This window comes from Mercenaria mercenaria, unplaced genomic scaffold (assembly GCF_021730395.1).
Source record: "Mercenaria mercenaria strain notata unplaced genomic scaffold, MADL_Memer_1 contig_685, whole genome shotgun sequence".
NCBI classification, from domain to species: domain Eukaryota; kingdom Metazoa; phylum Mollusca; class Bivalvia; order Venerida; family Veneridae; genus Mercenaria; species Mercenaria mercenaria.
Window position 1 is genome coordinate 20,046 of NW_026463576.1, and position 15,945 is coordinate 35,990.

Sequence of the window (15,945 nt, forward strand, 5' to 3'; positions counted from 1 at the left end):
ACTTTTGGAGACAGTAAACGCAGTTAAATGCAAGGACATGGTAAAATTAATTAAGATAATAATATGCACGACACTTACCATGAAACAAAGTGGATTTCGGCAGCATTATGCATAGAAATAAAATTCCGGTTCCCTAGCCTATGCACGGTATTTTGCTTAGAGAACCGGTTCCGGACGAATAAGTTCGCAGTCTAGGGAACCGATTCCGGTTCTCTAGCCACTGCCTACGCTGAAATGCCCGGATATCCGACCTGATCAATCAAAAAACATTGATCGCCGAACGTCCATATGATATTTTGTAAAAAGTGATGTTTTTTCAAACGGCCTAAACTTTAATTTTTAAAACACAAATTTCTATATTTTTTTTTGAAGAATGGAAAGCTTAAAAAAAGGCAATGCATTCATTAATTTTGACTATGATTATTTCAAATTAAAATGGATTAATTATGAACGCTTAACTACAGTTTTTCTTAAAGTTTTGAACATCACGCTGCCGCTTTTGAAATTAGATGTCATTTAAAACAGTTATATGTATTCGTTAAAAAATATTTGAATACTAAAATATGAAAATTGAAAGTTCTTCAAAACTGTTTTATTTTTGAAAATCCAGTGAAAACTTTATTAAAATTTAAAAATTCCGATCCCATAAAAAGCCTCAAGATGAACAGATTTTAATAAGTGACGTCACGTCGATTTCGCCATTATTGAGATCGGCAATCTTCTATTCTATCAGCTGAATAATGCAGTTATTTATCGTAACTTTTTATTGTATGTATTTACACAAACTTTTGTTTACAGATACATTGTGTAGGTATCGATATCTCAAGTAAATAACATTAAAACTATATAAAATCATGTCTTATTCATTAGGAAATCAAAAAACCGGACGACTAGAAAATCCCCTGAGGATTTGCTAGCAGTCCGGTAACCGGAAGACTAGAACGCAAGCTAGGCGTCCGGTTACCGGTCGGCTAGACACTTCCGATTTTCCTATCAGCGCGGTTTATGCAATGACCCGTATTTTGTCTATAATTCATTTAAAAATCGAAAGTTGATAATAGTTTTTTCATAATTTATTTTATTTTTCATTTGTTAAATGAAATATGAAGAAATATTTAAATAATTTCAAATAATAAACATGTGACAGGCCCTTTCCGATCATGTAATGTCCTTTCCGATCAGCGCAGTTTATGCCATGACTCGTATTTTGTCTATAATTCATTTAAAGATAAAAAAAATTGATAACTTTTTTTCATAATTTATTTTCTTTATTATGTCATAATGAAATATGAAGAATTCTAACACAATCCGATTCATTTTCCTATTAAACAAGGAAGGCTGGAAACAGTGAATTATTAAACAACAATTCACTGTTCTGACGTCACAATTATTACGTCATAGCGTCAAGCGGCGTAGCGGCGCGCTGGAAAAGAACCCGATTGAAAACGGGCAAATATTTAATGCATGCCGACAAGGATGTACTTTAAAGTCCTTAATAACGTGTTAGAATCGAAATAATATATCTCATTTAGTGATTTGCTCTTGAATAAATCACTGTTTGTCGTTCAGATGCGTAGCATTATATCACTCGGGCTGCGCCCTCGTGATATAATTCCTTCGCATCTGAACGACAAACAGTGATTTATTCAGCGACAAATCACCGATGAGATATATTATTTCTTAAATAATTAATAAATTCCAATAATAAACATATGGCAGGCCTTTTCCGATCATGTTAAGGCCTTTTTGCAGAAAGGGCCCTTTCCAGTATCTAGTCATAGCGTCCTTTTCGCACATAAGGCGTTAATCTGGTTCCCTGTCCAATATTGGTTCCCATTCAAAATGGCTTCCAATTAGTACTTTTTCAAAGTTCGCAGAGGACCAGTCTAATAAGGCATGAAGGGGGCAATTAGCCGGATATGCCTCCGTGGTCCACTCGAATGTAGTCCATATCAATATATAGTGCAATTTTCCCGCCTAGTAAAGGCCATTTTCATGCCAGATATAAGCTTTATTTATGCTTGATTGTAAAAAGGAATGCCCGCAGATGATTTTAAGCTACGTTATATGCTTCAAAAGTTGATTGGAAGCTGCCTTGTAAAATGAAAGTGAAAGTAGGTATTCCTGATGTCTACCTACGCAATATTAACGTTTTCATCACGTGTCTCAGTCACGTGACCATGGTTCCACTGCTTTATGGTCAACCCCATATTTTTTGGGTATATTTTGATTGCCTAAAGACAGACCTTCGAGACAAGGGTAGTCTCGCAGGAAGTGAAAGGCTAGAAATCTTGATAAAAATATGTTATAAGTTGTTAATTTTATATAGAAAATAGTAGCGGATGCATTTAATACCTTCATACCTAAAATGAAATATTCGCACTTCGTGAAAATTGCTTTAACCGATGTAAAACTGGTACTTTCTGATCAGAATTGAGCAATAAGCACCATTTTAAGACTAACGTGGCATATTATTTGCATATTTTGGGCAAATTTGAGATTTTTTCGGAAAGTAGGCAAAATTCTGATTTTTAAGGTGCTTCCCCACATCTCAGCTTTGCATCAGCGACACCATTATAGGTAAGAATGACAGAAATCGATTATTTTTCGTGTACTTCCAGCTGTTTCTTGCAAACGAATAATAGAAATAAGATAAGTAAGGCCGTATGATACTATATTTAATGAAAAATTGGCATTATCTATGCCCCTGACACGTTTTTTGCATGTGTGGACTGTCTGTCTGAATGGGGCATAATTCCAACAGTAGCCATTCTTTCAAACTGAAAGTTGGCAAAATTGTTGACAATTGACTAACGTACAATAATTGACTGCAACAGAACGATTTTGAAAACTTTGGTATTTCTTATAAAATGAAAAATTCGCACTTCGTGAAAATTGCTTTAACCGATGTAAAACTGGTACTTTCTGATCAGAATTGAGCAATAAGCACCATTTTAAGACTAACGTGGCATATTATTTGCATATTTTGGGCAAATTTGAGATTTTTTCGGAAAGTAGGCAAAATTCTGATTTTTAAGGTGCTTCCCCACATCTCAGCTTTGCATCAGCGACACCATTATAGGTAAGAATGACAGAAATCGATTATTTTTCGTGTACTTCCAGCTGTTTCTTGCAAACGAATAATAGAAATAAGATAAGTAAGGCCGTATGATACTATATTTAATGAAAAATTGGCATTATCTATGCCCCTGACACGTTTTTTGCATGTGTGGACTGTCTGTCTGAATGGGGCATAATTCCAACAGTAGCCATTCTTTCAAACTGAAAGTTGGCAAAATTGTTGACATTGACTAACGTACAATAATTGACTGCAACAGAACGATTTTGAAAACTTTGGTATTTCTTATAAAATGAAAAATTCGCACTTCGTGAAAATTGCTTTAACCGATGTAAAACTGGTACTTTCTGATCAGAATTGAGCAATAAGCACCATTTTAAGACTAACGTGGCATATTATTTGCATATTTTGGGCAAATTTGAGATTTTTTCGGAAAGTAGGCAAAATTCTGATTTTTAAGGTGCTTCCCCACATCTCAGCTTTGCATCAGCGACACCATTATAGGTAAGAATGACAGAAATCGATTATTTTTCGTGTACTTCCAGCTGTTTCTTGCAAACGAATAATAGAAATAAGATAAGTAAGGCCGTATGATACTATATTTAATGAAAAATTGGCATTATCTATGCCCCTGACACGTTTTTTGCATGTGTGGACTGTCTGTCTGAATGGGGCATAATTCCAACAGTAGCCATTCTTTCAAACTGAAAGTTGGCAAAATTGTTGACAATTGACTAACGTACAATAATTGACTGCAACAGAACGATTTTGAAAACTTTGGTATTTCTTATAGGCATGAAGGGGGCAATTAGCCGGATATGCCTCCGTGGTCCACTCGAATGTAGTCCATATCAATATATAGTGCAATTTTCCCGCCTAGTAAAGGCCATTTTCATGCCAGATATAAGCTTTATTTATGCTTGATTGTAAAAAGGAATGCCCGCAGATGATTTTAAGCTACGTTATATGCTTCAAAAGTTGATTGGAAGCTGCCTTGTAAAATGAAAGTGAAAGTAGGTATTCCTGATGTCTACCTACGCAATATTAACGTTTTCATCACGTGTCTCAGTCACGTGACCATGGTTCCACTGCATTATGGTCAACCCCATATTTTTTGGTATATTTTGATTGCCTAAAGACAGACCTTCGAGACAAGGGTAGTCTCGCAGGAAGTGAAAGGCTAGAAATCTTGATAAAAATATGTTATAAGTTGTTAATTTTATATAGAAAATAGTAGCGGATGCATTTAATACCTTCATACCTAAAATGAAAAATTCGCACTTCGTGAAAATTGCTTTAACCGATGTAAAACTGGTACTTTCTGATCAGAATTGAGCAATAAGCACCATTTTAAGACTAACGTGGCATATTATTTGCATATTTTGGGCAAATTTGAGATTTTTTCGGAAAGTAGGCAAAATTCTGATTTTTAAGGTGCTTCCCCACATCTCAGCTTTGCATCAGCGACACCATTATAGGTAAGAATGACAGAAATCGATTATTTTTCGTGTACTTCCAGCTGTTTCTTGCAAACGAATAATAGAAATAAGATAAGTAAGGCCGTATGATACTATATTTAATGAAAAATTGGCATTATCTATGCCCCTGACACGTTTTTTGCATGTGTGGACTGTCTGTCTGAATGGGGCATAATTCCAACAGTAGCCATTCTTTCAAACTGAAAGTTGGCAAAATTGTTGACAATTGACTAACGTACAATAATTGACTGCAACAGAACGATTTTGAAAACTTTGGTATTTCTTATAATGAAAAATTCGCACTTCGTGAAAATTGCTTTAACCGATGTAAAACTGGTACTTTCTGATCAGAATTGAGCAATAAGCACCATTTTAAGACTAACGTGGCATATTATTTGCATATTTTGGGCAAATTTGAGATTTTTTCGGAAAGTAGGCAAAATTCTGATTTTTAAGGTGCTTCCCCACATCTCAGCTTTGCATCAGCGACACCATTATAGGTAAGAATGACAGAAATCGATTATTTTTCGTGTACTTCCAGCTGTTTCTTGCAAACGAATAATAGAAATAAGATAAGTAAGGCCGTATGATACTATATTTAATGAAAAATTGGCATTATCTATGCCCCTGACACGTTTTTTGCATGTGTGGACTGTCTGTCTGAATGGGGCATAATTCCAACAGTAGCCATTCTTTCAAACTGAAAGTTGGCAAAATTGTTGACAATTGACTAACGTACAATAATTGACTGCAACAGAACGATTTTGAAAACTTTGGTATTTCTTATAGGCATGAAGGGGGCAATTAGCCGGATATGCCTCCGTGGTCCACTCGAATGTAGTCCATATCAATATATAGTGCAATTTTCCCGCCTAGTAAAGGCCATTTTCATGCCAGATATAAGCTTTATTTATGCTTGATTGTAAAAAGGAATGCCCGCAGATGATTTTAAGCTACGTTATATGCTTCAAAAGTTGATTGGAAGCTGCCTTGTAAAATGAAAGTGAAAGTAGGTATTCCTGATGTCTACCTACGCAATATTAACGTTTTTCATCACGTGTCTCAGTCACGTGACCATGGTTCCACTGCATTATGGTCAACCCCATATTTTTTGGGTATATTTTGATTGCCTAAAGACAGACCTTCGAGACAAGGGTAGTCTCGCAGGAAGTGAAAGGCTAGAAATCTTGATAAAAATATGTTATAAGTTGTTAATTTTATATAGAAAATAGTAGCGGATGCATTTAATACCTTCATACCATAAGCCAAGGTGGCAGGGGAGCGGTTTCGTAGTTTGGCCCCTTCGATTTTCTGTATAAACACTCACTGGACAGGGTAGATATAAAGGCATATCTATCTTACTGGTTATTTATCATTATTAATTCTTTAATATATCTGGGGAATGTGAAACGGTTAATGATTCTACACGACGGGTGTTTTAAAATTCCTAGCTCCGTACTTCCGGTTGAGGCTAAAACATAAATATCAGAACAAAAAGTCGGCCAGACGCACGGCTGTCATCCATCCACTTTTTTTCAAGTGAAAATTAGGGAAATAAAGTGGTGGTTGGGAGACACATTCCACATCACCTGGGTATGCATCTATGTTCGTACTATACATATATGCTACGAAATTGGATTTAAAAATAGAAATGGTTGAACGGCATAGTTCAAAGTGAGGCCCGGTTAGGCTATTTTTGGTCTATAAAATTTGGGTGCTGTGGCTGATTTTCACTACATCTGGCGTGGAAAGCGACATGTGCATAGGACCGGAGAGGCGTTTTTATGTAGTCTATAGTATCTGCAATGGTCCATAGTAGTTTCAAAGAAAAATAAGCAAAAACGAGATTTCTATGGATATTTCAACACTGGTACCCACACGTCAATGTGGAATTCGCAAATTTGCACTCCCCTGCCACCTAAGGGTGCTTTTGTTTGTAACAAACTCAGTTCGGTTTCAAACCGGTTTGCCAAACTTTCGATTTGTTTTGTAAAACTGGTTTTGATCTCGAAAAGGTTTGTGTCATTTGTTTTCAAAAACCGCTAACCGGTTTGTCAAACCGATCAAACTGCCCCCGGAGGCGGTTTGTTGTATCCGAAATTTATTGCAGTTCGAGAAAAAATGGCGGACCGTGTGGACAAAATGGAAACGGGTAAAGAAAAAAATTAAGAATTGGTTCATTTCTGGTGGAAACCCGTGGTAATCTTTATGCTCAGCCGAATTCATTTGTCAATAATTACTTCTAAAACATTCTCTTTGATTGGCATTCAGCGTTTTCATCAGTTTCTCTAACCATCGAAATATTCCATTCGTTTCGTTCTAAGATTATTTGACCTCCAACAGTCCAAAATCCAATTACTGTTATAGAATAAAGTTTTAATTTATAGTAAATGTGTCTGTTTCTGAAGGATAACATACATATGCAATATTTTGTATTTAAATAAATGTCTCTGAGTCTGTTGCTAAGCAAGGGATCACTTCTTGTAGTGTAAAGAAACACACTTACTTTTGTAAGAATTCTAGGTTCAAGTCCTAGCAAGAAGCCCTATGCACATTGACATAACTTTATATGCACATAAACATCATTAGTATATAAATACATGTGCAAAGCAGTTCTCTAGCCTGACTAAAAGATGCAGTTTTAAATTTTAAGAGCAAAATGAGTATTTTTTTTTTATTTTCATGCATACAACTATTCATATCAATGAACATTTCATTTTCCAACTAAATTTTCATTTTTTTATCCCTGACAAGATATTAATTGAAAATAAATTGACTGACAGCTCTAGGACCTGTTAACTTATGCAGAAAAATGGCCGAAAAACACTGCAAAGTCATAAATACTTGTGGGGGACTAATTATGTCTCCCCCAGGAGACATATTGTTTTTGCCCTGTCCGTCCGTCCTTCCGTCCGTCACACTTCATTTCCGAGCAATAACTGGAGAACCATTTGACCTAGAACCTTCATAGGGTTGTAGGGCTGCTGGAGTAGACGACCCCTATTGTTTTTGGGGTCACTCAGTCAAAGGTCAAGGTCACAGGGGCCTGAACATTGAAAACCATTTCCGATCAATAACTAGAGAACCACTTGACCCAGAATGTTGAAACTTCATAGGATGATTGTTCATGAAGAGTAGATGACCCCTATTGATTTTGGGGTCACTCCATCAAAGGTCAAGGTCACAGGGGCCTGAACATGGAAAACCATTTCCGATCAATAACTAGAGAACCACTTGACCCAGAATGTTGAAACTTCATAGGATGATTGTACATGCAAAGTTGATGACCCCTATCGATTTTGGGGTCACTCCATTAAAGGTCAAGGTCACAGGGGCCTGAACATTGAAAACCATTTCCGGTCATTAACTTGAGAACCACTTGACCCAGAATGTTGAAACTTAATAGGATGATTGGTCATGCAGAGTAGATGACCCGTAACCATTTCCGATCAATAACTAGAGAACCACTTGACCCAGAATGTTGAAACTTCATAGGATGATTGTTCATGAAGAGTAGATGACCCCTATTGATTTTGGGGTCACTCCATCAAAGGTCAAGGTCACAGGGGCCTGAACATGGAAAACCATTTCCGATCAATAACTAGAGAACCACTTGACCCAGAATGTTGAAACTTCATAGGATGATTGTACATGCAAAGTTGATGACCCCTATCGATTTTGGGGTCACTCCATTAAAGGTCAAGGTCACAGGGGCCTGAACATTGAAAACCATTTCCGGTCATTAACTTGAGAACCACTTGACCCAGAATGTTGAAACTTAATAGGATGATTGGTCATGCAGAGTAGATGACCCGTAACGATTTTAGGGTCACTCTGTGAAAGGTCAAGGTCACAGGGGCCTGAACATTGAAAACCATTTCCGGCCAGTAACTTGAGAACCACTTGACCCAGAATGATGAAACTTCATAGGATGATTGGTCATGCAGAGTAGATGACCCCTAACGATTTTAGGGTCACTCTGTTAAAGGTCAAGGCCACAGGGGCCTGAACATGGAAAACCATTTCCAATCAATAACTTGAGAACCTCTCGACCCAGAATGTTGAAACTTCATAGGATGATTGTTCATGCAGAGTAAATGACCCCTATTGTTTTTGGGGTCACTCCGTTAAAGGTCAAGGTCACAGAGGCCTGAACATTGATAAACAGTTCTGATCAATAACTAGAGAACCACTTGACCCAGAATGTTGAAACTTCATAGGATGATTGAACATGCAGAGTAGATGACCCCTATTGATTTTTGGGTCAGTCTATTAAAGGTCAAGGTCACAGGGGCCTGTTCATGTAAAATCATTTTTTGGATATAACTTGAGAACCACTTGACCTACAATGTTGAAACTTAATAGGATGATTGGACATGCAGAGTAGATGACCCCTATTTATTTTGAGGTCACTTGATCAAAGGTCAAGGTAACAGGAGCCTGAACAGTGACTTGAGAACCACTAGGCCAAGAGTGTTGAAATTCAGCGGGATGACTGGACATGCCAAGTAGATGATCCCTATTGCAGTCAACCATCAGTGTCTCTTTGACTTTCGCTCCTGACCCCTATTGACTTCTTGCCTATAGGACTTTGCATTGGGGGAGACATGCGCTTTTTTACAAAAGCATTTTCTAGTTTTCATGGATTTTGTAGTTGTGTAATTAATTTCTAACAAGCCGATAAATACCATCGTTTTCAGGGCTTTTTCAGCGTGTCCCACGGGGCCGAAATTCGGCCCCATTCCCAATGGCAAATCTGCATATTTTTTCCCAATAGCTGTTCAAAAATTCCCAATTTTTTAGACCTAGGTACATGTATTTTGTTGCAAATTATAGTGGTGCAACCATAGTATTGTAGATTTTATTGAATTTGAAATATAAAGCAGTTTCCTTTTATGAATATTAGCAGTAGAAATCACAGGAATATACATAAGGAAAAAAAAAAAGACTGATTTTCATGGAAATACTTTCCTAATTTGGATGTTTAACCGATACATATATTTCCCAATATGGCAGTATTCGCGAGTCGAAAATTCCCAAAAAGCACAGGGGCCTTTTTCCCAAAATGGCCAGAAAAAGCCCTGGTTTTAATCTTGAAAAGTTGAATTCCATTTCGTGTCCCCATGAAATAGCCATTTCAATATAGACAAAGCAGTTATCAACAACAAAAATAAAATGACTATTAAGTCTGTAAAAAGAACTGATCCTTGTTGTCAAATGTTGTACAATTTAATACAATGCTAACTTCGGAAACAAGTTTGCACAAGCTTGTTTCAATAATTGATAATGCATTGTCTCGTTAGTGCCTTGATGATGGTGACTTTCTCCTTGTAACTCACAGGTTCTGTTGATTGTTCTGACTGAGCTCCTAGCTTAGCCAGTTTGTCTGCCTCTTCATTGCCTGCAAGTATACAATGGGATGAAATCCACTGAAGTGCTACTTTGCAGGTTATACTCAAGCTCTGCATTCTCCTGGCTAGCTGCGGAGCTTTATTGTTGATCAGAGCTTCCATGACAGAGAGTGCATCTGTGAGAAAGACGACTGAGGAGCTTTCTTCTGCCGAGTCTTCAATCATTGAGACGGCCTTCATGAGTGCTTCAGTCTCTGCCTTGTAATTGCTGCAGTGTTTTCCTGTGGCTGCGTGTAGTGTAGAGAAATTTCAATTCACCGAAAATACATATAATTATATACATAATTATCAATTATGTTTAATAATGTATATCCATGGTTTCTGGTCCCCCTTAATACAGTGACATAAAAGTTCAAAGTATTAAGTATTATCTGATCAAGTCAGGGGTGTCATTGGATGCCATCCAACTTTGTTGCCAGATTTTTGATGTACAGTGTGTCATCAGAAAAAAATGTCAGAGAATAAATATGTCAACCATTTTTTGAAGAATCTTAATTAATATTTATTTAAACAAGTTTTTTTTAGGTAAGATACACTGGCTGGTCTAAAATACAACTGGTTACTTAAATCAGTCCAGCATCAGAGTCAGAGTATAATGTGCTTTGCTTGAACCTTGAGTAGTATATAACATCATCTATTTTTGCACATTAACGCATTAACTACATCACAACTGTCAAACTTTGCTGAGTGAGTCTAAAACAAGGAAACAGCAATGATTTCAATTTAGGAGTTATCCCTGTTACAAAACACTTAATCTCTAATTTTCAGCAAATTGAAATATAAAAAAGTCTGCTGGATAGTGGATACAGTTAAATGATTACATCTCAGTCTTAGTCTTTGTGGCCGGATGGTTAGGGTAGTCGTTATTAAATCATATTGGTTCCCATTCAAAATGGCTTCCAATTATTAAAGTTCGCAGGGGACCAGTCTAGCGTAACCGGTAATCTGGTTCCCTGTCCAATATTGGTTCCCATTCAAAATGGACCAGTCTAGCGTAACCGGGAACCATAATTCGAAGCGTTTGAGCTTCTACCTACAGAGAACAAAAAACGAACTAACGATCTAAGGAGAAACCGAGAAACCAAATGGAAGCTATACTTTCATATGACAGTGATACCAGCGAGAAAAGCAACACATCTGACAGTGACAATAATGCTGCAGCCGATCTATTTTCTCACCTGAAGCCAGTGGACAAAACTAACTCAGTTTCGAAAACGATAGCATTGAACTCGACACCTGTGGTTGTCCCAACGGTGAGAAAAAATGATTTCATGGGGGTAGCTTGGAACTCCATTGTATCGATCTAATGAAGGCTAAATAAAAAAAACTGTGTGGTTCAGGTAACCCGACCGACCCTATATTTTTACCGGTGTCAACAGCTTCTATAATCCGTCAATCGAAAGATAATCCGGCAGGGTTTTCCCTCGGGTTTTTTATTTGGGAGTCCATGGACTCCCATGGCTGCTAATTTAAGGGTCCCTAATAGTTTTTGGGGGTCCACAAATTATTGATCTTGAAAATGGACATTATTACTATAAAAATTTACCCTAAAACCGAATGAACTTCAGGCCCTTCCCCAGCCTCATAAGGCGCCGCGCTACCGCGGCGCTTAAAACACGAAATACAGCTTCCCGCAGCGCTTAAATAACCCGCGCGGTGCCTCAATTATTAGCGCGGCGTCTTAAATCAGTAAGCAATTTCATCCCCGTGAGATACCTCATGTGTAGTGAATATGTAATTTCCCTGTTGACATGCCTCGACGATCTTTTTGATCAGCAAATTACGTCACGGCGAGTGCACACAGGTAATGAGAATCAATGAAGTGTTAAAATTAATTGATAAATAGTATGGAACTTGCGTAAGCGGCCAGCTGATTACCAAGCTCGTGAAAAGTGCCCTAGATTTCTTCGCGCAAAATTTAAATTAGACCGTTGTTTAGTATAATAACAAGTATATATCAATGCAGTTTGATTCTACTGTAATTTAAACTAGAAAATGCACAAATTTTAATGAATATCGAAAGTAAAAGTACGTTTAGAATGTCCGTTCACGAGTCGTTATTACTCCCGATGTCGTATGCAATTTTTCCATATTTCTTGCCAAAAAAGCTGACAGTCGGTGTATTTTTTACGATGAGAAACATCAAAATTTGAGGAACTATCTCTGGTTTACCCTAGTAGGTCATGTAACTGAGTAAAAACTACTTTCAGACAACATTCCGAAAGTGTACCAGTATCCGGATAGTATATTTAGGATATGCGTTTTAGTAAACTTTAACCTGACTGTAATAGCACTTTTCTGTTAATGAAATATTGATGAAAGACCTGATCAATACAGCATGACTTTTGATAATTATTAGTTTACAATGTGACCTGAAACAGGCCTTTAACTATGTTGTTTACAGCATGATCTTGGTTTCAAGATTAAGCTAATATATTAAGGCCCTCCACTATTTCATATTCATATGAATAAGTTGACATTCTTGGTGACATTTTTTAAGAGAAAGGCTTGAATGGTTTAACCTAAACTATAAAGTAAGTAAAAAGCCTTTGTAAACTTTGTTACTGGTTTTGGGAAGATTTACCGCTTAAATTTATTCTGTGACATTTCCTCTAAGTGTGCAATAAAGATAAATGGAATACATATTAACTATAGACATCTAGAAATGCAACTACTGCTATGATAACTTTCAGGTCGAAAAGAGCACCCTGCCCCTTTCGGACAGCACTTTGTCCCTTTTTGGCAGCACCCTGTCCTTTTTGAGCTCTAGAAATAACGCTATATGATATATTGATAGTTATATCATTATGTGAAAATGTAGAAGTAATGAAATACATGTTGTTGTGTTTTTTTTGCATATGGTATACTTAAAAAAGCACCATTTGGGTTCGATTTTTCAAAAAAAAAAACGTACACGGGACGGGATACCCCTCCCGCACCCACCCCTTATCCCGCCATACAGACTTTACCCTAGTGCCTTAGAAAATTTCTGGGGAAGGGCCTGAACTTGTATCTTTTTAATTTAGATAGCAGCTGATTCAGTATTTCGGAATGGTATCTTTCAAAATAGCATGAGCTTCTCAATTCCGACTGATAACAAAAGGTGTGATAGTCTTTTTGTTATGATCAAATAGCCAGTAATTACCGGCAATTAACGTGTCACCTCGTGTCAATTATGTTGTTCACAGTTTGATCTCGGTTAAAGATAAAAGCTCGATCCTTAAATAGTATCATAATTTTTGTGATTTATTAATATTTTTTCATCAAAATACTTTAAATTTGTATGAAATTAATTTTGTTTAAAAGAAAAATAAACCATTCGATTTTTTTACGGAACGTAACGGCAATCTTAGATTTTAGCAGTGACAGTTAGCGTGGAGAGTAGTTTCCCTTTACCAAAATGGCGAACATCGGTAACAAAACTTGTTTTGAAGTTGGAAAATCGTCTATACCTGTGTATAATGAGCACCCACGATTTGGGGATAGTCCCGGTGGTAAAAAACTGCGCATTTTACATGGGTATCTGCGCAAAGGAGGCTTCAATGCAAAGGAGTTTCGTGACCGATTTTGCGGGTCCAGTGGACGCAGAGGCACTAAAAAATGCGAGTTCAAAGCAGTAAAAGCGCGTCAGGGACGCAGAAAACCTGCGTCCAGGAAATCCCTGATCCGGTATTTAGTATCCTAGAGTAATCGTTGTTCGCGCACCTAATGATTTGCGATCGATTTTCTAATGAATAATGCGAGGCCTGAAATATATATTCCTTTCTCATGGTACCGGGGCTTCCATGATACTGGTGTAAACAGTTTTCTCGTGAGACTTGTGTTAGCCCTGCCTACAGGATGTTGACATAATTAGTAGAGTAAACCGGAAGCCGCTCTTCAGTATTGCACAATATTTCCTGTAAACAGTGTTTATCATCTGTAATTTTTAGTGAAAATATCGTCTGACAGATTGCTGATGACGTCACCAAACCGGAAGCCATGTTGTTTCTATATTTAGGACATTTCTTAGAAATGAAAGTATGGCAAGCCATTAAGGCAAAATTAATGGAATTTCTGCAATATGCAGAATATAATGATACCCAATTTTTAGCTCCAGTACAACCTGTGCATTTGATATATATGGGCAGGGCTTCCAGCGTTCGACACTAACTTTTTTGCCAGGTGTCCCGAAGGAATACCTGCTGGGAAATTTAGGAATCCCTGCTGAAAATTAGGAGTCCCTGATAACAAAATGTGGTAAGAACATGAAAAAACTAAAATCCAACAAACACAACTGTTTACAGTACTACATGTATTTTATTTCCACTTTATTTCCATTTTACATCAATGACAACAATAGCTTGTATGACTTTTGCTGTAAAAGAATAATGTCATTTCTGTCCAAGTCCTCTTCCCCCTCATCTTCACTACCATCGCACTCCTCTGCCATTTGTTGTAGTTCGTCTAAATGTATGCCGCCTAGTTCATTCCCCCTTATAACCCCCTTATTTGTAATAATTTTTTTGACATAAAAAAAAAAATCCTAAAAGTCTCCCTTAAATAAAAAAAAAAAAAAAAAAAAAAAATGTTCCGACCTACCTACCCTAATTTTTTGAGCACGTTACCAGATACAAAGATTTTTTAGGCCTTATTAATGCAACTCCCACAGACTTTATCTAAAACTAGTACATTGGTCATAACAGATTTTCTTAAACATTTCATATTTTAGTTGTTTTATTTTGCACATTGCCTAAAAATGGGTGGGGTTTAGTGTTTGCATGCTTTTATTATCAGCAAATTCTTCTAAATAAGAGCTGCTTTGGCAACAGTGATCATATTTTTCGTAAATGCAGACGTTTTATTGGCTTTTTATTTTAGTTTGTACTAGAAAAATCTTGTAAGAAATGATAAAAATGTTCGAAAATGTCGGTCTAGAAAACGAGTGACAAATACGAAAAACAAAAGTAACAGTTAAAGTTCTTGAAAAGATAACTGTTTTAACTTTATTTTCTCATCATACCACGTATAATTTCTTCTTATTTAATTTGTTTTGCCCAAACAAAGCCTCGGCAATGATAATAAATTTGTTATAGACCGTAACGGCCGACCGGCTCATGTAATCTTATCGAGCACACAAAATAATGGTACAAACACGATAATCTAAGGCTGCATTGTTTATCAATTAACTTGTAAACATTGATCAATAAACACCTTTGATAATGACAAGGCATATTGTACTAAATACAAACCGCGAGATAAGCACATGTCATTTGGCGCGTGGCGTGACTGACATCTGTCGGTAGCTAATTAACATACGACGCTCCGCCTACTGCCATATTTCCGCTTGTGCCGGCGAACAATATTGAAATTCACTGGGATTTTGATTGACAGGGGGCAGAACTATCGAACTTGGAACGCATCTAAGTAAATTTCCGCGAGTCAAGCCGACGCACGTGCCGTAATTTATGCGGGTAAAATACGAGTTTTTCTCGATTTTCGCAGGTCAAAATCCGGGACCTCGGGTCAACTGAACGCCCTGGCTTAGCAAAAGACCGATGTTTGAGCGAACAAGACTGGGGAATTTCATTGTTTAGAATCATATTTTATCTGAAAATCAAGAGTCCCGACGGAACACCGAAATTGTGAACTTTAGGATCCCTTGCGGATTTTTGGTGTCCTCGGGATCCCGGGACACCGTTAGTGTCGAACGCTGGCTTCCATTAAGCGGCGTCCCGGCTTAAAATACGCCAAAAATTATGATCCGTACCCCAATACACAAAGTCAGAGGCGTACCAAGGACTTCCGATATTTTCAAAGGACGACAAAATCAATACACCGTGATGTAACTTCACGTGAATGACGTGATTAGCTCCGCCCCGAAACTAATCAAAGCGGTTTAATAACTCTTGATTGTCAGCCTTGTAAAAACTGCCTGCAGTGTTTGAAGTATGAGACTAGTGTGAAAGCATCGTGTTTGATAGAGACCGTCTGTAAA

At 37.2% G+C, this 15,945-nt stretch overlaps 1 protein-coding gene across 1 annotated transcript in view; it reads left to right on the top strand.

Annotated features, from left to right (window-relative positions):
• Positions 1 to 10,992: 10,992 nt before the first annotated feature.
• LOC128554724 (pre-mRNA-processing factor 17-like) overlaps positions 10,993 to 15,945 on the top strand; it is a 28,182-nt gene continuing 23,229 nt past the window's right edge. Inside the window, exon 1 of the mRNA XM_053536036.1 lies at positions 10,993 to 11,221. Coding sequence (XP_053392011.1) covers positions 11,054 to 11,221 — 168 coding nt within the window. The 5' untranslated portion in view covers positions 10,993 to 11,053. The remainder of the gene's footprint in view (positions 11,222 to 15,945) is intronic.